The 27,579-nt window shown below is 42.1% G+C and overlaps 1 protein-coding gene across 1 annotated transcript in view; it reads right to left on the bottom strand.

The window, feature by feature from the left end:
* Positions 1 to 27,579, bottom strand: part of IL1RAPL2 (interleukin 1 receptor accessory protein like 2) — a 343,260-nt gene that overhangs the window by 14,507 nt on the left and 301,174 nt on the right. Inside the window, exons 7-9 of the mRNA XM_059859469.1 lie at positions 12,476 to 12,605; positions 6,237 to 6,382; positions 949 to 1,092 (exon numbers count right to left, since the gene is read on the bottom strand). Coding sequence (XP_059715452.1) covers positions 949 to 1,092; positions 6,237 to 6,382; positions 12,476 to 12,605 — 420 coding nt within the window. The remainder of the gene's footprint in view (positions 1 to 948; positions 1,093 to 6,236; positions 6,383 to 12,475; positions 12,606 to 27,579) is intronic.

The raw sequence follows: 27,579 nt of genomic DNA, 5'->3' as shown, positions 1-27,579 counted from the left end.
AATTCCAGTTTCAGGAAGCAACATGTCTATGCAACTGCACTATGGAAAATGTGCTCCCTGCTCTCTTTTCAAATACATTAGAGTTTCTGGATGTGCCATTCCAGAGCCTGTGTGACTGCTAAGTGCTGCAGTGGGCTATGGCAAGCACCTCTACTTGAATACTGCACTTTCTCTCTTTAGCAGATACTACTTAGATGCATATTAATAGCATATTTATTATAAAATAAGTGTTAAGAACACAGTAATAGGATTTAAAGACTGGGATTTAGTTTACAGGGTTTACTCCAGCTTCATAGGAGAAGGAATGTTCTACATTCAGGAGAATTAAAGCTTCAATTTAAAAATACAAGCTTAGCTTTAGGCACCAAACAGAATATATGCTAGTGAGAGGGAAGGTGGGGGAAGAAAAATGGAAAACAGTCTAGTTTATTCCTAAATACACCCCAGGCAAGCTGCACATTCCCACCAAGTTGTTTACAGTCTCCCAATGAGTTGAGGTAACCAGTTAGCCTCATAACAATCACCTCTCACTGGTCAGAGGAGGTCACTGGAAGCCTGGTGGCAATTCAGTGAAAATGCTTCATGAAGAACACCTGGTGAAAGGCTGCTCAGATAGACAGTGTGGATCTCAGGAGAAGGGACCCTGGGCACATGTGGAACTGGACACATGAAGGTGAAGAGTTCACAAATGACATGTGAGCCTCTGTAGCAGACTCATGACCAATTCTCCTGGCTCCCTTTAGCTCATGGCAGAGCCCAGTGACATTTCTGTGGAAAGACTCATTGATCTCAGAGGGCTTTGGGAGAAAGTCTTAGGGCTTTACACTGTTGGGTGCTTAGTAGATTAAAATAACAGCAGGAGTCTTTTAGGATTCATTTCAATCTCACCACTTTGGGTCTCTGAAATACTTGCACTGCATATATTGAGTTTCCTGTGCAACTGCTTACCATCAGCTGCTTCATCTCCTCCAAAGTTCTGTCTGTAGAACAGCATTAGCTCTATGTTGTAGCACTTATAGATGGTCACGAGCAAAATAAGTAGAAGAAGGATGGCTCCCAGTCCTCCAGCAAGTTCTATTTTGTAGATCAAATCTAAAATTAGCAAGGAAAGACAAAAAGGTTATGATCTTTCCAAGCTATATTTTCTCTAATCCACCGTACAATTCCACATAAAATTGTGCAGCTTCCAATTACAACCACCACAACATTAAAAATTCCTAATAATTTTGTCCATCACCTATTGCTTAATTTTACTCATTTACTCCATCTACTGCTCATCTGAAATCCAGAATGCATTTGAGGATACACATGTAAATCTCCTACACAAGAACTATGCAGAGATTTTACACAGAGGAGTAACCAACTTTTAATGAGCTGGTGGAGTTTGAAACTTCTACACTGGCAGAGTGGATCAAATGCTGGATGCAGCATGTGAGGACAGATTGGGCAGGACCTGGTCCCTTCCCCTCTGACTTAGACAGCTTTGGTTTTCTATTTGTGAAGCCTGTGGACATGATGATGTGAGCTGCCAAGCCAGGGCTTCAGCTGGATCACTGGAAAATGAGTTGGGCTTGCAGGAAGCCCAAGATAACACAAGAAGCCAGGAGCACACATCAGGCTGCAAAGAACCACTTTGTTTGTCATGGCTGCTAACAGAGCTCTCATGTATTTGTAGAGCTCACATTATAATTTATTGGGACCTAGGGTTAGCCAAAATTTCCTACTCAGATGCTTCTGTTAGGAAACATCACAAGTGCTCAAAGAACTTCCCAAATGCATCCAGACACGCTGATCCATCCTTTACAGCTGGGGAAACAGGCTTAGAAAAGAGCAGCAGCACATTCAAGGTCATTCAGCAAACCACTGACAAAATGGGATAAAACTCTTGGATACCAGTCCAGAGCTCCATCTGATGCAAGGGACTAACTTGAACAGCATTGCTCTTTATCCTGAAATGTCCTCTGAAAGTAATATTGCTCCTAACACCACCTGGCATATTACTTAGCCATAAAAGACAGAGGATGACAATTTGACTCTCACAGCCTGTATTGGTTCAGATAAGACGTCATGAAGATATTTGCTGCTGTGACAAACACAGTGAGAAGTTGCCAAACTCACACAGCCAGGACAAAGTTCTTGTGATCTTTATGCTTCTAAAACTTAGGTCAGAAAAAATTACTCATATGTCATTTGTGTCACTTTCAAGATAAAAACCAAATTAGCTGCATATCTTTGGGGGTTATTTTTGCCTCACCATGCCTTCTATTTCAATAATTAACATCAGATGTCAAGCTATTCCCAGTTTACAGTATCTCTGATGTCTGTCTGGCAAGAAGTCATGGACTAATAGATGGAAAAAGTCTATTATAATAGCTATTTAATCTCTCTGAGAACACAGGGAATTCATGGGACTTTTACTACACTGCATGATAAAGCCTGCATCCTCTGGGGGATAAATCTAGGCAAATGGAGAACAGAGTTGGTTAAAATCACTTTTGAGGGCATTTTTTTTTTAATTGTACTGAATCTTTTTTGCTAGGAAACTGAGATGATGGCAAAACTGCCAGCTTGGAAGGAAAGAAAATGCTGAGCCTTGCAGCCCTCTTGCAGCTCTCTTGCAGGAGCACAGAGTTGTGCCCACTTTGGTGGTGGGAATAGCAGGGTATTAAGAAAAACCCACAAAATCCAGCTCGAAAGGCAAAACTGATCAGCTTTTGCATGCCCAGTATTTGTCCTTCAGCCCCATGAACTCTCCAAGAGTACAGACATAAGGACTCTAGGAGAGTCCTTATGGGAAAAGGGGCTTTCCTTATGGGAAAAGCTGAGGCTTTTGAGCTCTCCTTATTTCCATTCCAAAGTGGAGGCAATGAGAAAAACCCAGGATGTTCAATTTTCTTGCCTACTCTACTTAGCCTTGGCATCTGATTCATTCCTTCCTCCTCAAGTGGTCCTCACTGAGATAAATAAGGAAGCAGCATATCCAACACTAGAAAAGAAGGTGAATCTGGTCTCTGTGCTATAAGAGTGACTGAAAAATAGCAAATAATAATATTGATAGCTTCTAATGTAAAATAATGTAGAAGAACCTTGCCACAACGTTACACATATTTCAGAGGATCGTGGTCTTTAAAATAGCAAAAGTCTCATAAATACCCAGTAAGTGAGAGACAACTACATTTTAAAAGTTCCTCATAATTTAGTGATGTGTCAGTATCAAACCCATCCCCCCTAAAATTGGTTCCTTGCATGTCTTAATTAAAGACAGCCTCCTTGAAAAAAATCATGAGGAAAAGTCATCATAATATTTACTTTTATCTCAATTCGCTGCTTCTTGCCACTAAAAGCATGGTCTGACTTTATTCTGTGGTTTCTGACAAGTTATTTATCTTTCAGAACAGTTATATTATAGACTATGTAGACTTCAGTCACTAAATACTGGACTGTTTTCAAACCCTTTTGAAGGGAACCCTGAACTGTTCCCACAACTAAGGGACAACTGGGTGTATATTGCATTTCCATGTTATTTGAGCACCAAATATGCTAGGACAGCATGGAGAAAAAAAAATAAAAGCAAACCAAACCCAGGATAGTCCAGAACTTATTTCTGAACTCCTTGAAAGCAAGTAACAATGTGGTCTTGAATTAAGTCAGTAAAGAAGAATGTGACAGCAGCTGGTTGTGTTCAGGTCTTCGGAGCATGTCTGATTCTGCCTTTGCATTGGTAGCTTTGGATTTGAAATTTAATTTGGTTCTTTTTCAGCTGAAAATCCCTAAACAATAAAAATAATCCTAAATGATGGCACATGCTCTGGGGCTACATTGGAGCTGTGCATAAAGCCACTCCTGTACTCTCCTGAAGGTTAGAGGGGACTGTAGCACTAATACAGTCACCAGTATATTGTCCCTAAAACATTTGAGCAACTAATTTTTTTTTCAAAGCAAATTATGTGCTAAAAATTACATGATGCCAAAACAAGAACTCTAAAAAATCTTATACAACACCTACAACTTAGATTTTGGTCTTTTTCCTGTTTTTCATCCAAGCCAGAAAATAAAACAGTACAGAGGGCTGGTCTGAAGACAAAACAGAGCTACAAGTGCCTCTTGTCAAACATGGATAATGCAGCTCTTAACAGGCAAGACTTTGGAGGGAGGGGGATTTCTCTAACTGAGAGATCTGTGCTGCAGCACATTGCAATAGAAATCCCTTCCTTGACACACACAAAGGATGCTGGTCAACAGCTTTCTGCAAGTCCTGCCCTAAATCTTGTCCCAGCTCAGTAAATACAGTAGTATTTCCTGACTCATGAATATCTACAGTAAAATCTAAGCTGGAGAAAGTTAGGATAAGAAGCAATTAAATCAAGTTGCAGAAAGGAAAAGTTTGGTCAAGTATTTGTGAGAGCTCAATAAATAACAAACAGGACAATAGGACAGGCAGTCAAAGGACACAGTAAAATACAGTGGTTATTTTAAATGACACTTTAATAGCCTGAAAATCAACTACTGAGAGTGCCTGAGGGGAATATAAGTTTTCTACAGCCACAGTGCAGAGAGAAATGAAATAGTAGCTGCAAAGTGATCTTTTCCACCTCTGTATTCCAAATTCTGTATTCAGCAGTGCTTCTTCTATAATTCCAGCAGAGCTCTGAAATATCTGTATTTTTTTGTTATAAATAAACCAAGCTTGTTATTCTACTATATGCACACAGCAGAACATTCACCAGTGCCAGCAGAGATACACTTACTATCACTCGTATATTTATGAGCTTCAGTGGAAGGAAAGGTAGAGTGCTCTTTGCACTAGACACTAATCCTTCATCATGATGACCAGATTCCTTAATTAAAGCTGTGACAACCTGTCAGTTTAGATCACAGAACTGTAGAATTGTTTTGGTTGGAAAACACCTCCCAGATGATTGACCAGCACTGCTGAGCCCACCACCAAACCATGCCCACAAGGGCCACATCTACATGGCTTTCAAATCCCTTCAGGGATGGTGACTCCAGCATCCCCAGGTCTTTTGCCACCTGGCAGCTTTCCAGCCCCTCTGCCCCAGCCTGGAGCTTGTTGTGACCCAAGAGCAGGACCAAGCACTTGGCCTTGTGGAACCTCACACAACTGGCCTCAGCCCAAGGATCCAGCCAGTCCAGCTCCCTCTGCAGAGCCAGAGCCCTCCTGTATGGAAGTTTGTAGTAGATAGTAGAATGATCTGCTAGATCAACATTCCTTTATTCCAACTTTGCCACAGTGAAAGCACACAAAGGACTGGAGCTGCCCTTTCAGGTTTGCCTCATGAAAACAATTCTTCTTCCCCTGTTTTGGCAAAATAATTTACATCCAAGAGTGATGGCAGAGGTCTGGATAATGTACCAACTCTTTAGTCAATCTCCTGTGCTGATGTTCTGTGGTTTCACATAACAGCTTTGGGTGGAACCTTCCTTTGCTTTCCTAACAATTACTATCTTACAGCTTTTGTGTTTCCTAACACACTGTATCCCAGAGAGATCAGCATCCAATCTAAATGTCAGCCCTCTTATGAATAGGAGAGCTGATTGAACAAACAACAGAAGAACTGCCATGAAACACTGTTACACTCCCTTGATAGTGACTTTTTCAAACACAGAGCACTGCAGCACTTTTAAATTTGGCACATTCAAATCCCAAAGGTTTCCTTTCTGCTACAGGTAATTTGTCAGTAGTGCTGCTCTCCATTCAGGAACAGAATCAAGCAAGACAACCATGATGGGGTAACTCTCCATGTATTTGTAGCTCCCATTGCATGTTTTCATCCCTGATGCAGTTAGAAATCAAAATGCATGGAGACAGCTTAAAGTTTTCAATTTAAAACACAAAGCCAGGAAGTGGAGAACATCTGACCTCACTGCCACAGTACTTGTCCTAAGAAATGTAAGTTTTAACTGGCCTAGTTAGTCAGTTCTGGGCCAAATTCATAGGTTGTTTAGTCCAAAATACTTCCCCTGATTATTGGTGCCTTATGGGTGACTGTATTCCAGGCAACTGCATCACCTGCAAGGCCAATTTTCTAGACACTGAAGAACAATCCATGATTTTTCCCCCACAAATGGTAAACTGAAGCTGTACACAAGCACACTTCAGCTCCAAGCAGGTACACAGGAGTCCAGCCTGGCTCAGAGAGGTCAGCAGGACCTCTGATTGATGTGTTGCTGCTGAGGCAGGTGAGGTGACAGAGAACTAAAAAAGGGAGAATTACCTTTCTTGCGCAGAAGAACGCTGGCGTGTCTCCGTCCATTTCTGTTCTCCACGTGACATGTGTAGTTAGCCAGGTCTGCCTCCTCTACAGCATCAAAGATCAATGTCAACTCAACTTCTTTTTCTCCAAGATGTTCTCTGAGGAGTCTGGAAGGAAGGAAACAGCCTTTGCTTTAACTGAATTAATATGGATGGCAGATTCCCCAAAGCACTATGATTTCTCAGCACAAGATAATGTTCCTTGGCCTCCTTCACTCTTAGAGAAGGACTTAAAAAGAGACTCATGTTGCCTAAAAGAGGCTTCACAGAGACATTTTCTATGACCACCAGAAGGCTTTTCCTCCTGCCATGTCAAGTGAGGAGCTGAACCAAGTGTAGGAAGAGTGGCCATTTGCACAGTGGTTATGTGTGGCTTCTTTCTTGGCTCCATCGGAATTAAATGCTAAAAACAATGCTTCTTTTAAAAGAAGTGACAAACATCCATTTTCCAGAAGCAGAATGTGCTACTAAGCCATCAGTGAACAAATTACAGGGCAATTTAAAGGCTGGGTATTGTGATACATTTTAATTCAGGCTGGAAAACCAACAAAAGGAGCTGTGCTACTCTGTGGAATTTTCCTCTATTTTCTGGGGCTAGATCCCGATTTTAAGGGGAACAGTGTCAAGAACAAGAGCTCTCTCCTCCTTTGAGAGGGAAGAGGAGACGTGCAAAATCCCCACAAATGGAATAAAAGTTCTAGCAGACTTTCAGGCCAGAGGTACAGCCTTTTCATGTCATTGTTCTCATGTGAACGTTCAAAAGAATGCAAAGTAAATGCACGTTTTCTGCTGCTGACATTAAGTCTAAAAATACAATACCCTATTCTCTCAAAAGGCTTATCACTTGCTCAAGAAAAAGTTGCTGCTCCTTTGAACAGGGAAATGTAACGTCAAGTAAAATCTGCCAGATAAATTTGATCCTGTTTGTGTAATGCTGCACAAGAAGGTAAACAGAAAATGTGGGGTGCCCTCACAGTCACCTGTGAACTCACCACTGTATGTGCTACTTCAGTGAGTCTGTTCTCTGAAAAGACTGCACAGCTCTGTGAGGTAAAGGTAGAAATAAAACCCAGAGACACCAAAAAATAAATATTTTCTCCCGACACGAAAGGAGGGAAGTGGATGGGAAGTAATGAACCAGGAGTGCTGCCTGCTCTGGATGGAAACTGCTGCTGGAGACATTCACATTTGTCAGTAATGGCAAACCCCAAACTTCTCTTTTATAAACCAAACACATAATGTGTGCACACATTTCCTTAGGTATGTGATTTCACATGACATCCATGGAACTCCAAACACATTGAAAACAAATCAAAAGAGAAGTATGAGGGCATTGCACCAGACAATCAAAAATGCAAGCCTGACTGCTTATAGCCTGATACATCTCTGCAGTAACTCAGAAGAGGCACAGAAGCCTCCACAACAATTCAGCCTCCTTCACTGTGGCAGCATAACTTGCAAAAAGCAAGTGGAAAAACATTAGTTTAAAAACAGGGTGTGGGTGTGTGTTGAATTTGGAGAATTTGGAAACTTGGATTGCATCTTTTTTTTTTTCCCCCCAAAGTAATTCTCATTGATTATGTTATTTTTTTCTTTTCTTCTTTTCTTTTTTTTTTTTAATTCTGGTCCAGAGTCCAAGTGGTGAAATAATGGAAGAAAGGTTGAATTTGCACAATTTCTGGCCAGAAAATAACCTCCTCAGAAAACCTGGTCTGCTTGCATACTCAGCCTAAATCACTGGGAGTGAGATAAATCAATTCTCATTTACCTATTATTCTGCTATATCTATATAAAGACTCAGGAAAGCCACTCTGCTGGTAAACACCATGCCCAACAACTTTTGGTCTACCAATCATTCTGTAAGGAACAATATAATCACTAACAGAGAAGATATCTGGGAAACTAATCTGGAGCATTCTGCAAATGTTCAGATTTTCTTGTTTACTGTAATCAGGATATTTTACACAGAAGAAAAATGGAGACACATTACAGTTAAGATAAAAGAAACTTATTTTTATCTATATCTAAACTACGTGTCTGTAAGATAAAATAACTGACCCTTAACCTAAATTTAAATAATACATAATCAGCTAAAGAGGAGTTTCCAAAAAAAAAAAAGAATATCCAATATATTTGGACTGACAATTTTTTTTCTACATAACTTCTAATAGCAATTTTTAGCAAGGGAAATCTATAGAGTGGGATCTATCATGGAAATGCTGACAAACATTTAAGCATTGTGCTAGCAGCAAAGTGTAGAAAGCTCTTAGTTAAACCTTTCATTCCTGCTTTTTCATTTTTCTTCTTTTTTCTTTTAACATTACTCTACACTTACATTATTGCCTCAGAAACGCACAGCTGGTCACCTGCATTTTTTAAATACACATGCAACCCTTAATTAATTGCATTGATTAATTAATTGTTGTCGTTGGTTCAGAGAACATGGAGCAAAATACAACATCAACAAGTAAGACCTTAAAGGTGCAACAGCATTTGGAGCACACCCAGAAGATGAAGCTCTGTCCCTGTCTGAGGTGGGGGAAGCTTCACCAGCATCACTGTCAACACATGCCAGCTCCCACAAGTTGAGAAAACAATAACTCACTCTTTCTGGGCTGCTGAACAAACTGTAAGAGTAATTACAACATTTAATGCATAGCTAAATCAATGATGCTTGACAACTCACAACAAACAGGGTGGAAAGAGAGAAATAAAAGGTGGGTGATGTAAAAACAACACTCAGTGACTTCTTTTTCTTCAGGCTGAAGCATTTTATTTGATCTGAAACAAAACATTTTGTCTAGTGAATAATTTTCAAGTAAGAATATGAATTTTAAAAAGGAAGTGTCGTTACAGATTAGAGATGCTTTTTATGAAAATTATGCAATGGCTTGGATTTTTCAAATCCTTGGTCATATCTTCCCAGTGCTTGTATGCACTAAGTTGAATCTGAATATAAAACACTTTTACTTTGAGACCGTATTTCCCAAAAATTTTCAGTCTTTGTATGTCCTCAGATAACAAGGCCATAAGAAAACTTCACTTGGGTCTCTCTGCAAGACAGAGGCATTAATTGCAAACTTTACTAACCTGCATGAGAGTTGGGATTAGCAAAAATGAAACTTTCATTCTTTATAAAACTGAGGATCTCGACTGTGAACAGAGTTATGAAGTCTACTCCCCTCCTTCTGTTCCTTACCAACAGGCTGCAGATGAAAGGAAAGTTCTGAGTGTACACAAGCACCTCTCCAAAGCAAAGTCATGCGACTGGCAGCATGACAGTGACCTTCCCTCCTGCTTTCCTGCATTGTGTTTCTTGTTCTCTGCCCTGAATTTGTCTACTTGAGTAGTGTAAGCTTTTCAGGAGAGAGCTGTTGCTTCCATACTTCTCTGCCAAGTACCCAGCACATCAGCTATGGGAGCTGTGCCTCCTGCCCCCAGCACCCCCTCCTAACAGAAAACAACATCCTCGTCTTGTCTGAGCAATTCATAACCATCTGTTGGCTTCTGTGGGTGATAAATCAATCAGAAGAAATAAGGCTGCCATTCAAAATGCCTCCCTTCACCTCTTTTCACAGCTCTAGGATGAGTTAAACTATTTCTACTTTAAAAACGGACAAGACATGCATTACAAGATTGGCATTATGACTATTCTGCAGTGTTACCTGTTGAAGAACAACCAAAACCAAAAAAGTAACTCAGAGGTGGCAGAGAGCAACATTTATGTCTGAAAATACTTTGCCACGGCAGAGAGCTGGTGTTGAAATTTGCTGTGGGCTGCTTGGATAATTAGGTACAACTGACAACTCTGCAGACATGCTTAAAAACTCTGATTCCTCCTTTAATAACTCTGGTTCAATTTACATGTCATTTTTATTACTGTTGTGAAAAACCCACCTGGCAAGCAAAGTCTCTTCCTCCTTTCCCCCACGCATGTCTAACACCTGGGGATCTTAATTCAAGGGAAGACAAGGGGGCAGCCCAGACAGGGTGGCATTGCCTCCAAGTCCTGCAATGCTGAGTTACTTTTTATCATGAAGATTTGTAAAAATGTCTAATAAATACTGAGAAGCCCAGAGTGACACAAATATTACTCTTGGTGAAGTGTGCTTACCAAAACCCAGTTCCATGGACTGGATTTGAACAGGAATGCTCAGGTTACATGCATCCTTATTTTAGTGCTTTCGTGACAGCACAGTGAGTGTTAACCCTGCACACTGGGGATGGGTGGCTTGTGCTCCCACACGTCATTTGCAAACCTGAGCTCTCATCATACACACAAAATCCAGCAACAAAATGGATGGGCACAGCCCAGGGGAAGGACAGCACCACCAATTCAGAGTGCTACTGAATTTGTGAACTAATTCAAGATAGGGGATGCAGAGTTGAAATACACCAAAGAACCAGCCCATGGGGTATCTTGTTCTGGTTGTAAGGATTCTGTACTACTCTTAGCTTCTCCAAATGTCTTTGTAACACTATAGAGAATCAAACTGATTAAGAAGACATCTAACCAGCAAGTTCACTAGGGCTCATCAAGTTTGAAACACACATGACAATTTTTAAATACATCAATAAATAGATCTGGTGGAAGATGTGGGTGGCCTCAGGGCACTGACAGAATAATTAGTGCTGCTTAGTTCCCCTGAAGCAGCATACCTGTAATGGAACACAAAACCAAGAGCTGTTATGGGCAAAATATCATTTGCAAAAAGTTACCACTTCAGTTGCCATAGCTACTTCCAAATAAAAAAGGGATGGACTGGGGCACTGCTGGTAATGATGCAGTGTGTTTTGGAAAATGCTGTTTCAAATGCTGGCAGTGATCACAGGAGATTAGGTAGGTCATAAGTAGCTTTGCTGAAGAGAAGATTCAATGAATTGTGCAGGGTCTGTAAACTGAGTCAAAGCCCATTAGTGGAATGAGAAAAGCAACTTGTCACAAATTAGTTTGAAACATGAATGTGCAATAAAATGGCACAACAAAGGGCAAGTAACAGCCTTTTCAAACTCAGTTTCACTAATAAATGTACATAAAGGAAAAGTTTTGAACTGTGCTAAAGCTGGAGCACTCATTTTTTAAATACAAACCTCAAATTGTCCTGATGCAGGGGAAGAACCTGACCAAAATCACTCTGTTCATATACATACACACCAGAGAGAGCACAATGCCATTAAGTGCTGATTACTTAGCGTGGCAGAAGTTTCCAATAATTGCTTTTTGTGGTCAGAAGCACAAAAGAGGATTGTACAATGGCAATATAAGATAAATTTAATCTGTGTGCAATTAAATATATCTTAACAACTCGTGGCTAAGTGGCTGAACTTCACATTATTGATCAAGTATTAAAGCAAAGGGACCTCTCTCCTCTTGCTCTCCAAAATCACCTTTACAAGAAACAAAAAACTCTGACACAAGATTAAAAATTGTGTGCTGGAGAGTGAAAAGACCTTGGCTTTCTTTATAATCCATATTCATTGGATCATAATCCATATTCCTTGTATCTATTGGAGCTGGGAGCACCTTGCCCACAGTATAACCATAACTTAGTCTTTGCTCAAAGAACAACAATCAGGTAATTATTAAGGAGGAGAGTAAGGTGCAAATTCCATGGAAGTTCATGGGGATGCAAGTGTGTTTTCTTTACAACTTACATCAAGTGAAAACCAACACCTGGGAAAAAGCCAAGAACAAGCTGGATATTGGACACAGCCACTCCTTCCTCCCCCTTATGTGTTAAGCTTGGAGGAACAAATGCTGATTCTTGAAAGCTCAGGTTAAGGCACACTGAGAGCTGAACCACACACACACAAAACACATTCAGGAGAAGAAAAAAAGTGTGGTGGCTTTGACAGGAGACCATTTGTCTTCAAGATTAACAGTGGTGCTGGAATGGATGTCATCTTGCCAAGGCAGGTCCCATGGGATGCCTGTAGTGGCAGCACCAATCCCACACAGGGCTAAAATCAAACCCCAGAACACTCAGGAGATGCTTCAGCTTCCAACCATCAGGGGAATTTGGTAACAGATTCTCAGGCACAAGTTACTCTGTCTTTAGGGAGCAACTCACACAACTCTGGCTCCAACTCATCCATCACTCTTTGGACAGAAAATGTTTTCCACTTTCAATTAAAATCTTGTCAGCTCAAGAGGCTTGTGGGACATGGAGTATTTTTAATAGTAAATAATTCAAAAAGTACCTGACTTCGCCTTCTCTAATGTGACCTTCTAATTCTTCTATGAATTTTTCCCCTTTCATCCAGTAGATCATGGGGCCTGATTCTCCACTGAATCCAAAGAAAGCTTTGCAGGCCACAGTCAGTGGATTTCCTGAGGACAAAAGGAAGAGAGAAGATTAGAAACTTTGTCATAGCTACTAGTGAGAAAATTATTGTAAGAAATATCAACACCTCAGATAAACCTCCTTATAAAAAACTGGAGGAGGAAAAAAAAAGAAGAAAGAATAACTATTAACCATGTGAAAAATAGTGATGCTGATTTGTGTCTATAGGAAATAAGTGTAAAATGAAATTCTGAGGCTATCCATAATTTAATTTTTTCTGAGAAAAATAGTACATGAACAATGAGAAGGTATGGAAATGGTGGCAATATAAGGTGACGCCAGACTGGTTGTTAAAAAGAAAGAGGTGACTTCCCTGTCAGACTCCCTGGATCTCTACCAGGTTTAGCTAAAGGACCAAACTTTAAAGCCTTATTCAAGCAATAGCATAAAGAATTCTTCCTTTCACCTCTGCAAAGATACTTCCAAAAAAAAAAAAAAAAAAGAAAAAGAAACTAAAAGAAAACTTGGAAATTATTCAAATTTCTTTTCTCTTCAAAAATTCAGCATTTAACTAGGTTTTTGTCTGGCTACAGTTTTAACTGTTCTAGGTAGCTCAGGACTGTGCTTACATTGCCAGGACAGATGATTATCTTCCTGCAGAAAACAACAAAAAAGAAAAAGAAAAGAAAAAAGAAAACAAAACCACAAAAACAAAAAACCCCAAGAAAACCTCCAACAAGTCAGGAAATTTGGAAGCACCATTCCCTTAGTATGCACATACAGCTGCTGCACCCACCTTTCTTTGCCTGTTTTACTTCACATAGGTGCTCCAGGTTATGGAGCAAGTGTAGAATTAGCAGCTTATCTGGGAGAACAGACCTCATTTAATGTCAGTGGAGACTCCTGCTGAATCTTTCAGGGCTTTCAGCAAGCATGGAAAGCCTAAATAATGAATTTTACTGTATTTGAAAGAAGTATTTTACTGTGTCAGGTATTCTCCATGCTAGCAGGAGACTCTTGGCTGGAATAGAACAGGCCTACATTTTTCCAGGAGGGGCTGATCATTTGGAGCCCACCACTTGGTTGAGAATGGGCTAATGGTTTCCCATGATGGACTTGCTGTGCCTTAATCATTCACCTCTTGTCTGCCCAGGTGTGGTAACTGGCTGTGTGCACACTCAGAGCATATCAGAGCTGTGTGTTAAAGTGCCTTTGCTCAAACTCCCACAGAGCTGAGTCAACTACTTGCACTTGTCTAGTTATTATTTCAGTGCCCCATTTAAGACATGTCTAAAGAGTCTGATTAGTCAGGAAGCACAGCACTCCCCGCCACGGAAAATCAGCCGCCTTTAAATTGTTTCCAAGGCAAGATCCAAAATTACAACTCCTTTGAAACATTAGGATACAGCAAGACAAGATTTAAAGGCTGCACTTGAGTCTCTGTTTTTCAAATAGCAAAATACAAAAATGGAAAATGTTTATCCTGAACATGTTTTCCAGACTCTTTCATTATCTCCATATTCACGATGAACTCTGGTACCACAGCTGGCCCCTGAGCAGTGGAGATGCTGGCAGATCACACAACTAGACCAGACATACAAGAGAGAAGAAGGGTGGATATTCACTTATCTGCACATCCCACAACACTGCCATCCATCAGAGAAAGTTCCAACTTCAGTAACTAATGAAGAGTAAGAAACCCTTCTAGGCAGACATTTAATTCTACTACAAGCTCACCCAACCCTGTGAAGTGCTGTGTGTCCTCCATGGGTAGAGGGGACAACTGGAGCCTCTGGCTGTATCCACCTCACCTTTTCCCAACATGCTGAATGCCTGCATGGTGTGAGGTCTTTCTGTGCTGCTTGCCTTGGAGTCACCATACACACCTTTTTAAATACCACTTGGTGACTCCTAGCATCTGGCTGCTCAGTCCATGCTTGATATTAATGGAAAAAGACATTGTAGCAATGTGAAAAAGAAAAGGGATAGACTAGGCCTATCAGCATTGACAGTATTTGCCCTTTTCCTGGCACACCATGCTGGACATTAAGTGTTAGAGGCAAAATATCTTACAGAATGTACTTTTCCTCAAACCAGCAGATGTTTACCTAAAAAACAAGCCCAGAGAAATGAAAATATTCCAAGGAGAGTCTAAGATTTCTATACATGCAGAGTAAATACCCTGAGGTAATAATGTCTGGTTTGAAGAAATATGAAGTTTTCTATACAGATAGGAAAACTTTAAAACCCCAGCTGTTGGTAGACAGCTTCTGTAATAAACAAACCAAATATAAAGCATCAGGAACCTTTACCATGACAACCTGCATGCTCTGAATGTGCCTGGGCAGATCTATTTCCTAGCTTTGCCACCAGGGAAACTAGCAAAATAAACTAATACCATGAACAGGAAAATCTGGAGTGAGTTCGTACTCCCAGCTCAAAGTTTGGTATCAGCAACACCTGAAAAACCCCACAGTTCATCTCATCTGCAAACTCATCACTGATCAGAGGGTGGCATAAACAATTTTTTCTCACGGAGCAACTAATTTTTATCTCAGTAGCAGAATGATGCAGGTCTGGGTTGACCTGATCTCTCCTGGAGGGGAAAGAACTTGGGCTTGATGATACTTCAAGAGCTCAAACTCAAACTCTCACTTGCAGTTCTGATACTCCTCAAGCTGTGGCTTCAGAAATAGCTTCTGGTTTATAACTCTCATCACTCCTTTTGCTTCTGGAAGGGGGGACACCATCAGAAAGGTAACACTGACTTCCCTGCAGAACCACTTCATCTCCCAAAGTAAGCCTCCATATGGAAAAGGAAGGGAGATCTCTCCTGCTGTATCACCACACAGCTACAGCAGCAATTTGTCACTACTGGTTTTCAGGGAACTCCAACCATTCCCACCCAGAAAGGAACATGGCATGTTTCACTGCATTCTCCCCCAAATACTGCAATACTAAAACTGAGGCTGAGTTCTGTGGCCCCTAAATGTCTCCTTCAATACATGAAGAAATAGCACTGAGCATGGAAAGTGCCCCTTTGCAGGTCCTGGTTTTAGGACTGGCTTCAAGCCATGCAATATTACACTGAGCCACAGTTCAGGCAAAAGGAACTAGCAGGCAGTTTGTAACTCCAGCAATCCATCTTGTGTAAGGCCCAAACTTTTGCACATTACTGCTATTCTGCATGACCTTCAGTAGCTCCACTACTAATTGGTCTTATTAAGAAATATTCCCCTTGCATCATTTAATTAACAACATCAAAATTCCTGGAATGAATAGTATCCTAAAAGTTTTCCATTTGCAGATGGATTCTGTTTAGGTCAGATAGACATTTCAGATGCCTTTTTACTTAATAAAATAATTAGCTGAGGAACAGAGAAAGTTATTTGTGAATTTCTAATGAATCAACAGTTAAGAGGGTGTTTGAAGAAAAGGAAAGAAAGTAAAAAGGCTTGTTTGCAGACATCACTGTCTTCTGCTTTGCTGGGGTCACCTTGATACAGTAAAGGACCAGGTTCAGCAGAAGTCTCTGTTTTAGCTTTTCTCCCTACCTTGTCAATCAAGCAGGCTTGCTGCAAACTCCCAGCTGATAAGACATAACCACTGGCAGTAAAAAACTTTATTGCTAAATCTTATTGTACAATTTTCACCTGTCCATTTTCACAGTCAATCTGTGTGAACTCTACTATATATTCAAGCAACTTCTTTTCTGGCAAAGAGAATTCCACAGAAATGCAATTATTCCAGCAGAAGAGCTGCCTGGTTGTGGTAGGAATACTGGCTAATGATGGGAAAAGGGTCTGCAAAAGAACTTAGTCAGGAATGGTTTGGAATGTGCTTAATGCAGGGCCAGCATGCTTTGACACAGAATCACAAATTCTGCAGCACAGTTTCTCTTGAAAGAGACATGCTTCAAGTATAAAGTAAATGAAGCTTAAAGTACCTAAAAGTTGTTCTGTCTTTTAAAAACTTAAATGCCAAGGCTGGATGACTGACCAGCATGGAAGGTAAAGGCTCTTCACATCTGGCTTATGCCAAGGCATTTTTCTGGATTTTTATTTTTTTTTTTAATGCAGATGGATAGTTTGTTCTTTTTCACTTGTTTTTCACAGGCAGGTGTATTTTGTAGCTTTGAAGCCCACATCAGAGAATTTGCTTCTAGCAAATCAGACCTTGACTCACAGAGCACACCATCTCAGAGCAGCCCCATCAAGCACCCAAAGTCTCTGTGAGTCCCTGGGTGCTGTTTTTTTCCTATGTTTTGAAATATGAATTAGTTTTCCTTTTCTCTTGCATTTATGTGCCAGATAAAATACTGCTCTCAACAAGCCTGAACTGAAGCAGATGAGCCTTCCCAACTAGTGGCAGAGCTGACTGAAAATGCCAAAGGTCTCCCTTTGTGCTAAGCAACACCAAGTCCAGCTAGCACTGCTCATGGTGCTAGCTGGATTTACATCTTCCACTCCAACAGGGTGCTAATCCACTGCACTCATCTCCTGCAGAGTCCTGCCACACATGGGAGGGCAGATGAGTGTGCAGTGCCACCAGAGGGTCATTCCAACACTCCAAGTCCCTCTTATCGATGCATTTGCATATTAGAGCTCCTCTCTGATAATGGTGCTTGTAAGACTAGGAGAGAACTCTGAGTGCTGCCAAAGGAGCAGCTTCCCACTCCATCCATGCAGATGTTTTACAGGCATGTGTAAAACAGGCATTTACTTCATGGGCTTTGTTTCTTTCGTTTGCTGAGACAGAGGACAAGAAAAGCAGGTTACTTATCACTTCTCAGTAAGTGTATTCTGCAGGCTGACTGGAAGCTGACTTTGCAGGCTGTGAGGTTTGCAAGGCAAATCACCATGTCACTGACAAGAACATTATTGTTCTAATATGCTTTACAAGTGCTAGAAAGTGGCCAAAGAGCAGCAGAGTGATTTAAATTCCTCTGGCAAGGCAAGGCTGAGTTGCATACAACCCTGAAGTAAAGAACACATTTCCTTTTCTTTCAGAAGGACATCCTGGATAAGAAGATATGGGAGACAGAGCTTATGCCTGCAATTTATCCACAAAACAAATGCCAGGGGCAACACTGACCTTGACTCATGAAAAACAATCTCTGTGTGTGGTAGTTCTATGCAGTTAGCAGAGAGTGCCAATTGTCTCCAAGTGCTTTGCAATGACATCCTCTGAGCTGCTCTCCTGTGCTGGGAGTGACAGCAGAGCCAGCAGCAGATGGAGGGGCTGTGGCCTATAGTATTTGCAGGGAACCCCGTGGCAGAGAGGAATTCCATCTTATCAGAAGGCTAATTGATTACTTTATTATACTATATTATTCTATATTATATTACACTGTGTTACATTACACCTAAACTGAATCTGCCAAGCACTCAACTGCACTCCACTGCACAGAATCTCGTGACTGTCCTGACAAACACACACACACACTGGGCCCTGACAGGCCAAGGAAACAAAACAACATCACTGTGGGTAAACAATCTCCATACTGCATTCTACTTTGGCACAACACGGGCACAGCAAATGAGATAAGAATTGTTTTTCCTTTCTCAGAGGTTCAGAGAATGTGAATCACAGAAACATTCTTGGGAAGAACTGTGCCTTGTTTTTCTCTGTGAAGAGAAGTGTGGTGACACCAGCCCAGCCCAAACCATGGCCCTGGCCTGGCTGGCTGATGCTGGACACCAGGCTGAGCTGCTGCTGGGCATGTCAGGGTGGCCACTGCAGCAAATGGTGCCCACACAAGGTCACTCCTGCAATCAGAGCCCAGCCCTGTGGCTGAGCTGCTGAGCACAAAACCTCTGTCCAGGGCTCACCACTGTCCTAGAGTAGTCAGGAGTATTTGGCAGGGGCAGCTGAGGCTGTGCTTGGGCTTTGTTTGTGTCGCCCAGCACAGCCGATCCCATTTCTCATCCCCTCCCAGTACAGACCTGCAGTATCACTCACACACCAGGGGCTTCAGCCTCTGTTCCTCTCATCTGCTTAGGTGGCACTGGAATTCTTCGAAGATTTACCCACTACTGATTTTAGGCAAACCACCACAAAACCCACAGATAATGATCCCTTATTTTCCCCATGCCATATCCCAGCACCACTTGCTCAGAGGTTCCATGCTTTGCTTTTTTCAACAGGATCAATAAAGACAGTTCTAATTACTGTACCTGGGCTTCTCTTCCCTCCTCTTTTACCTGGATATTCTATAGAATACAGGCCTAGCTGTGTGCTAAACCATGTTATCCCATTTAGATAAAAGTCTCATTAAATTCAGTGACTAGTTAGAAAATTACTGGATCCAGTGAAAATGAAACATACTCAAACCAAATTATTTTCCCTCATGAAAAAAACACAATTAAAGGAAATTCTATAATATTTCAAAATTCTATTCCAGCAGCCAGTAGATTCATGACTGGATATGAGCCTTCCAAACATTTGCATAATTAAAGCTCAGCCAGGAATTAATGAACTGAAAGCATTTTAAAGAAAATTAGGAAACCTGCTTTGGATAGTGATAATAATTTTCTTAATAAGACAAATTTATAGTGAAATCAAATCTAACTAGCCTCCAGACATTCATTCCATAATAGTTTAAGAGCCTTTGAAAGCACACCCATATAATATATATTTCATTAGATTTAGTCTCCAGGTTTTTAGAAGAAGCCTAAAAGAAGACTAAAGGAGGTGCTCTTCCCCTAAGCAAGGCCCAGTGCTATGAGCTGCACATGCAGCCACTACAGTAATATTCTGGCAGCTGTAATGATGTGTAGGAAAAATAAAAGACTGTAGCACATAACTTAAGAGTTAGCTGGCTCTTCACTCATATAAGAACTTTTTGACAAAGGCAAGTCTTTGGCAATAAAAAAAAGAGACTGGCAAAAACTTGAGGAGAAAAATGCAAGAGATCTTTAGGTCTTTTTTTGTCCTCTGTAGTTTATGATCTTAATTTTAACTTTCTTTCTTGCTCTGCTCTTATTTCTTATGCCCTGAGACATTAGAAAACACATAGCCATGAGATATTTGTGCTTTTCTGTCTCACTCAAGTGAGCAAATAGCACATATAAAAAGTAGGATAAAAATAACACTAACAGCAAGCAGAACTCCAAACATGAAACAAAGCAACTTAAGCCTCTAGACAGTTTGTTGCCAAGAACGAGAGTCAATGCATTTGCTGTCATTCCACACAGCCCCAACTGTTGCCAATTTAAATCACACAATCACAACCCACTGCAAGGGCTGCTTGTAGGCTATTGACTGTAGCTCCCTCAGAGAGAGAAAAACAAAACTAAAAAACACACACAAAGCTGAAATGTTGCTGATAAAAACTTATCAGATGTTCCAAAAATGAATCAATCAAATCAAGACCACCTAGAGCAGCTTTCTTAAAAAAAATAAAAAATAACATCCAGAAAAACATCCCAACTGCTACTTCTCCCCTCTCACCCCCAGAAAAAGTTAACCTCATCTAAATCCTGTAAAATCCTTTATCCTATTTTCAGAACTGCCTTGGGGACAGAATTTAAAATCTTAGTCCTTGAAAGCTCAGGTGTAACTGAAAGTCAAGGATTTTAGCTTTTCAGTGATGCACCTACAATGAAGACAGATGCTTAGTGGGATTTCCAGAAGCAGCTTGACAGCTGCCTTGTGCTGGCTTTAACTTGTGCTCATTGCTGAGGTCCTTTTGAAAATCTCATTTCTGTGCATTCTGAGGCACAGAAACATTATTTAAGAGAAATGCCCTGCAGGTACTGGGAAAATGTCCCCTTGGTGTTGGGGCTCCAAGGGCTGGGGCAGCCCCATGGCAGCAGAGCAGTGACATCCAGAATAAAGTGAACTAAGGTACTTGCTCAGGAAACTGAAATGTAACACAAGAATGACCACAGAAAATTCAATTCAGGGGCAAGCTGGAGAGTTGGAAACTCCTCAAGCTAGCAAGAAGCAGCAATGTGAGGGGTAGGATCCTCCTTCCCCTCTAGCCACAGCAGACTGATGTGAGCAGACAGGAGCATCTCCTTGTGGTCCATCTCTTTGTAGCTGAAAGAAAGAGTTGGCTCTTCCTCCTTTTCACCATGGGACAGCAATCTAAGGAAGCAAGTGTTCCCTGAATAATTCCTGCTCTTCTCTCAGAGCAGTGGGAGAAATGATGGCTTTGGGATGGCTGTGATGGCATGAGGCCATGCCTGGACCAGAGAGAGATGATTTGTTCCCTTATTCTGGAGAAAGTAGCTTTGATTTTATAGAGTCCTAGAGCCTCAGAATGTCCCTCTCCCCCATTTTGCCCACAGTGATGTTTGGATATAAGGCACTTTCTTAGGAGCTCAGAGCAAGATCTTAAAAAAAAAACATACTGAGAGAAAAGCTTTGCTCTTCTTTATTGCTTATCTCTTTTCTTAGCTGTGCTAGAGCCAAGAAGGAAATTAAGCTGCTCCCTGAAAGGTCTAATGTGAAACCTTGGCCACTTCAGCATCAAGATTGTTATTTGAGCTTTTGTTCTAGTGCCAGAAACCTTTACACGGCCTTCACCTCTGCACTGACTAGAGAAGGTTACAGGCTTCATCTTCTCTCCCCTGGCAAAGCTCCTGCTACCACTCAACAAGGACCCAGGTAATTGTGATTGTCTGGAAGTGTGATGGTCTAATTGCACACAGATGGGCAGGAGCCAGAGCAGAGGACTGGAATTCAGAGATGTGCATCTGCCACCCCCAGGGCACCGAATAAAGCTGTGCCTGCAGCTGGCAGCAGGCTGAGGTAAGCCCTGTCCCCAACACCCTGACCATGTTTCTCTTAAGGATTTTTAAAGTGATGCTGCATGTGTTCTCAGAAGCTCATGTAGCAATACCAAATACAGACAAATACAACAGAAGAAACCTGCTGTAGTCCAGAATGTATTTTCAAACTCAGGAAAGACACTATTTCTCCAGCACAGGGTGACATGAACATGGCAGCACTTTGCTGTTAGCTCCCACTCCAGCACCCAGGGGAATGCTGGCAGAGGGTTCCCAGAGCAGGGTGATACCTGGGAAGATTTGATAGCTGCCCTGAGGGGCCTATTGCTCTTCGAAGTCAGAGAGGTTTTTCTCTAGGTCTTCTGCTGACTCTGCTGAGTATTAGAGACAGAAAGGCTGAGTAAAATTTTCTCTCTGTTTGGATAATTGTCTTCTGTGCTGCCTTGTTGAGAACGAATATGTCTGAGCTAATTTCTTTTATTTCTCTGTCAAAACCATACTTCCTTCCTTAGCTGATTCATTCTTCTTTGGGCTAGGGCTCAGAAAAAGACAATAACTTACATTTGTCAGGAATCATCTTGACTGAATGCTCCTCCCCTCAGCCCTTAACTCCAAAGTCAGCCCTCCTACAGCCTGAATCTCCAATACTACACCTGTGTTGACCCAGGAATGGACAGAAAGCTTCTTCTCTTGGGTATGGTTTGTGTACTTTGGCATTTCACTGAAGGCCTCTCAATATTTTGCCTTATACACAGCTGCTCCATTTCAGTCCAGTATTTCTCAGAAACCATTCCCTTCTCTGAGCTGTGCAGGTATCAGGCAAGAGCCTGAAAGCCGCCCTCCTTTGGGAGGGTTAGGACAGATTTGTGCTCTGTGCTATCTATATTTGTGTCATTTCCCATTTCCCACAAAGGATAAGCTCACAGCTGAGCCCAGAGAAGGAGCACAGACCCCTGCAGAACACTGTACTTTGAAAACCAGGATCCCTGGGGTGGTTATCAGCTAAACAGACCCAATAACCCTCACTATTCCCAAGTGCCAAACAAATTAGCTACACAGACACTCCCACTCTGCTTCAGTCCCTCTAATTAAGCCTTCTTTAAAAGTCAGCTCCACACAGGAACACAGTTCTGTTAGCAAACAAGTTGAGGTTTTCCTTTTTTTTTTCCAGTGAGTAGCTGATTGTTTCTTATTTTCCCAACAGACAGAAAATACATTAATTACTTGTTATATTGACTCCTGTAGTACTAGTTTTTCAGCCCTATTAGATTTACTGACCCCTACCAATTTTCTGCTCAAGCTGTTGACCTTCTCAGTGAGCTCTTGTCCCCAGCCACAGGAAGGCAGAGCTCAGCTGCCTTTCATACCCCTGAGCAATAATTAGTGGAACACCCAACTGTGAGAATAAAAGGGAGGAGGGCTGCTTGCACAGTCCCCCTGGCACTATGCCTGCCCTGCCTGAAAGCAGCACTGCCATTCCCAAGGCTGCCACACTGGAGGTCCTTGCCTGTGCTCAGGTTCAACAGTGCAAAGGGCAGTGCTAATGAGTGCCACACTTCTCCAGAGAGGTTGGCAGGGGACAGCTGCTCTTCAGCTGCTGTCACCTCTGACAAGGAAGAAGAATCTGTCCCACATGCCAATGGAACAGCAAACCCACGGCTGGCAGTGAATGTGCTCTGAGCTGGGCTTGCAAGGGAAGACACAGCCAGGGGAGCCCCGTCATTGCTGCCTGGCAATGGCAATGATTAGCCATGCCATGGCAGCAGCCTGCTTGTCCCTGCTGCCCACAGGCTTGGAGCACAGCGTGGGGTGGCCCTTGGTGGTTCAGCCACCACCTCCTGCCTCTCCTCTTCACAGCCCATGGACCCTGGGCTACCTGGGCTGCCACCATACCTGTGTGGCCCCCATGCTACCTGTGCACCACCATGTGGTGCTAACACATCTTTAATAATGGGTTAAAAAAATGGAGCCCTTCTGTGCACAACCACTGCTGAAGGGGGCCTGCCCCACCAGGAGAAGGGCCTCAAGCAGCCTTGCCCCCTGACACTGCCTGCCCTGCTTTTGTGGTTGGCTTTAGATGCAAAAGAGAGATGTGACAGGCAGTTTATGGGAGATCCTGATTGCTGGCACCCTGCACTTTGCTTTTGTCATGTCAAGTCATCTGCAAGCTGCTCAGAGCCTCTGTGATGGTGCTCTTTGCTTGCTCACATGGAAATGAAGTGAAAGTCAGGCTGACATGCACGACTGTGCAGAGAAGCAAAGGCAGAGCCTGAGCAGCACTTCCACCAGATCTGAGCCTCACCAGTACCTGGGGAGAGTCTGCTTCACAGAAAGAAATTTCACTTTGGACAATATGAAGACAAGGTTCATGTAACCTCAAACCCAAAAGCAATCAAAGTTGTGGGAATCGACCAACAGAAAGCTGCTGCCTGCCCTGCTTTTCCTTCCTCTGTTCCTGGCCACCCTGAGGCACTTCACAGGTAACAAGTCACCACCCTGATGGTCACTTGCCTTCAGTGTGAGCCAGCTTGGTTCATAGGGCAGGGAAACCTGAGTGTCTGGCAGGGTGTGAGCAGGACTTAGCTGCTGAGCCAGCAGCTTTGCCAGGGGCTGGTGGGCTGTATCAGGGACTGTAGATATCTGGTGGTGTGTATCCATCCATCCATCCATCCATCCATCCATCCATCCATCCATCCATCCATCCATCCATCCATCCCCAGACTCTCTCTCTCTCTCCTCATCTACCCCTCTATAAAGGGAAGTTGACTTTTTTGCACAGTTGTTCCAATATATCCCTCAGTCTATGAAATATGAGCTGAGGTAATGGAGAGAAACACCAGAAGTACAAGGATACTGCAAGTCATTCCAGAGCATGATGTGACCCATTTTAGCTCAATCAGAAGTATCTTAACTCTCCCCCAGCCCCACAATATTTTAATTTTCAATACACTAGATTTCTAGAAAAGTCTAGTTTTTCAGCGATGGCAAAGTATTTTCTCAATAAAATGAAAATATATCTTTACTCCTGAGCAGGAAAATACACTGTTTGCACTTTGGGATCACAGTTGAACAGAAACGAAGAGAAGCCTTATGGAGACAAGTTCACACAATAAAGCTTTTGGTTGCAAACAGACTTTGAGTGGTAAGATCTCAAAAACATAATGCCTCTTTCAGTGACTTCAATTTCACATAAAAACCTGAGTAGTGAGACCTGCTGTGGTCCCAGGTGACAGATGGAACCACTGTGAGTCAGATTAGTAGCTTACTTCCTCTGCACAGACACAGAGGTAGTCAGCAGTTGATGTCAGGTCCCTCCCAAATTCAAATGTGCTCAGATGTCTCCAACTTGAAAAAGAGGATAATAAAAATCTCCCAGAGAGACTCATTTAAAACAGAAGTTATTCAATTTGCTTTTGTTTTACACCAGATGTGCTCCAGACATGCAAACTCATCCTCTAAAGATTTTCCTGCCTACTACAGTCTCCTCTTCTAACTACTCATCAAAGCACAGCAGGTAAAAATTTCCTTCCTCCACATCACTAGTCACCAATACAACCCTGTCATTTCAGTTTCTCACACCTCTTCTTTCCCCTGCCCTGTATCTCTGCAAAGTCTCATCTCTACAGCTTATTGCCACTGGCTACTAATGTTGAACAAAGTGCTCCCAATTTCAAACACAATGAAAAGAAAAATCAGTAGCACAAAAAAGAGAAAATTAACCATGGAAACCACACTCCCAGGGCTGGCCAGGTTCTTTAGGTTCACCACCTGAATCTGCTGCTTTACAGAAGCACGGACTCACCTGCTGCTGCTGTTCTTCATTTCCTCCAGAGTTTGTTACACTGAACAATCTGTTTCCAAATAGAGAAAAAGCACTGGGGCAGGTGCCAACCCGAGCCCTCCCACCCTCCTGAACAGCACAAAAGTGTGGTTCTGCCCCCACCATCTTCCTCAGGCTTACCTACAGGCACATCTCCACACCCTGCCAGGAGCCCAGCTCATGTTTTACAATAAGCAATGATTAGGAGACATGAATCATCCCCTCGATCCCCTGTCACAGGCACACAAGATGCACCTCTTTCCCCTGTTCCTGCTGGAACTCCAGCCAGCTGTTCTCATAGCAGGTTTTCACTTTAGAAAGCAATTTGTCAGTACAAGTGATGCTTAAATTTTAAAAGGTAGTGACTAGTGCTGGGATTCAGAATCTCAGTCCTGACTCAGGCAGACCAAATCAGGCCACTGCCTCTTTGGATTGAGGGTTGGTAGCCAAAACTCCATTTTGCTCTGATTGCTGGCATTTAAAATTTTAGTGTGTTAAAAATGGCATCTCAGGATGTCAGTCTACAGACATGGCCTGTGTTTGAGGGCACTTCTGAGAGCACCAAAGCACACAAGGCCTGGTTCCAGCCTACAGCCACTTGGCTATGGGACAGAGAAGGAAGACAAAAGCAAGCAGGTTTTCTTTTGGGACAGAGTCTCTACCTGATGTTTTTTTACAGCCAGAAGGCTGCTCCTTACCACTCATCCATGCATGAAAGCAAAAAGGGGAAAGCTATGGGCTTTGCTTCAAAGACAGAAGCAATTGTCTGCTTCCATTGTACCACAGACTGCTTCTAGCATCTGCTGTAGGAGGCAGTGAGGAAAAGCAAGCTTGGCTGCATTGTGGGAGGTTTTGCAGTTACTATCTTTCATAAGGAGCATTCACCTACCCTGCAAAATGCAATTTCTCCTTAGAGCAAGATGTCCAGCTTCAGAGGATCTGGTCTTATACTTCTGTCCTAGTCTTGCAGAACAGTGCAAGACTGTTCCTTAACTTCTTGTCCCAAGTAAACTCAAGCTTTTTATCCTAGAGCAGTACACAGTTAATAGATTTAGCTAGCAAATCACTCAATCCTTTAAATAATGCCTTGCAGAATTGTATTTTCTTAAAAAGGAAGGGATAAAATTATTTGAGAAAAGTCTCACTCCTGCTAATATTCACAAAGTAGATGCTACATGCTTCAGAAGAATTGAAGATTACCTTCTAAGACCTACACTTCCCAGGTCAGGGTGCTAGGCATGATACTGCTCTACAATTTTGAAAAAAACACTTAGTGATTTTTTTTATTTATTCACCTTGTATTTTTCAAGACAACAAAAATTTGACCTTTATTTGTGTTAACACTGGGGTATTCTGCACATTCCCTGTGTCAGCAGTGGAAGGACACTAACCGGTGTTGCATGTTGCCTTGCTTATTTCCTTAAACAACTGCAGATAGAGCAACCCTATTACTGCTGTGCTCTGTGAGACACTGACCCGAATTCACCCTGTTGAGGTGCAAAATCTGAATGGCAGCTACAGTCTGTGAAACTACTCCATGGATAGAGAACAAGGATTGAACATGATAATGCTCAGGCTGCTCCAGGAAAAGATGTCTTAGAAATCTGCAGGAGTTTACACCATAGCATGCTGCCTCTCTAAGCCAGTATGATTCAGGCTCAAAACTGAATTCCTCTCCTGCTATTTAATTCTGTGTGGTTTTACTAAGAACAAGGAGTTCACTTGTCTAATGCTGGTTTGCTCCTCTGATAGCTGCACTGGGCTTTCTGCTGGGATCAGAGATTTTTAAGGCTAGAACAGGTCATCAAGACCATCTCTCCCTACCCCTGCTCATAAAGGTGTTCTTGCAGACCCTTACCCTGTGCCCATTACCCAGTGCTTTGATGAGAGTGCATTTGGAAAGAGGCCAAGTGTCTGGAAGTCTGGAATGGGAAATGGTCTGGGATCTCTGATCCACTGCTCAGAAAAGCTCTGGTGTAACACTGAAGGCACAAAGAGAGCAGAGTGTTCCCTCAGCAGCCATCTACCCTCCTCTTCTGTGGCCTGGTTGATAGCCTTGTGCAGCCCTTGGCACCACAGCAGAAACCAGCACCTCATTTTCAGGAGCTTGCAAGTAACGTATCTGTACCAGCCTCCCCAAGGCTTGTAGATTTTTTTAGTGCTGGTTATTTGTACATTGAATTTTTTAAAGAAGGAAAGAGAACACCAGATTAATAAGGTGAGCAAATGGAAACTTTCTACCTTATTATATATGCTCCTGGAGCATATACTTATGTGACAAAGTACTTTTAAGGTAGCAGTTAGGAAGGTTTAAGCTACCTGTAGTCCCTATAGTATATATAGTGTATATAGGGACTATGTATAGTATATAAATTTACTATATAGAGCAAATGTATTTTGGAAGATAAGTACAGCTACTTACTCAGACATCTAATATCAAAAGACCCTGTCCAGTTCCCAGGAGAG

The sequence above is a fragment of the Haemorhous mexicanus genome, chromosome 14 (assembly GCF_027477595.1).
Source record: "Haemorhous mexicanus isolate bHaeMex1 chromosome 14, bHaeMex1.pri, whole genome shotgun sequence".
Lineage (NCBI taxonomy): Eukaryota > Metazoa > Chordata > Aves > Passeriformes > Fringillidae > Haemorhous > Haemorhous mexicanus.
Note: the sequence above shows the minus strand (reverse complement) of the source record. Positions and strands in the feature narration are given on the sequence as shown.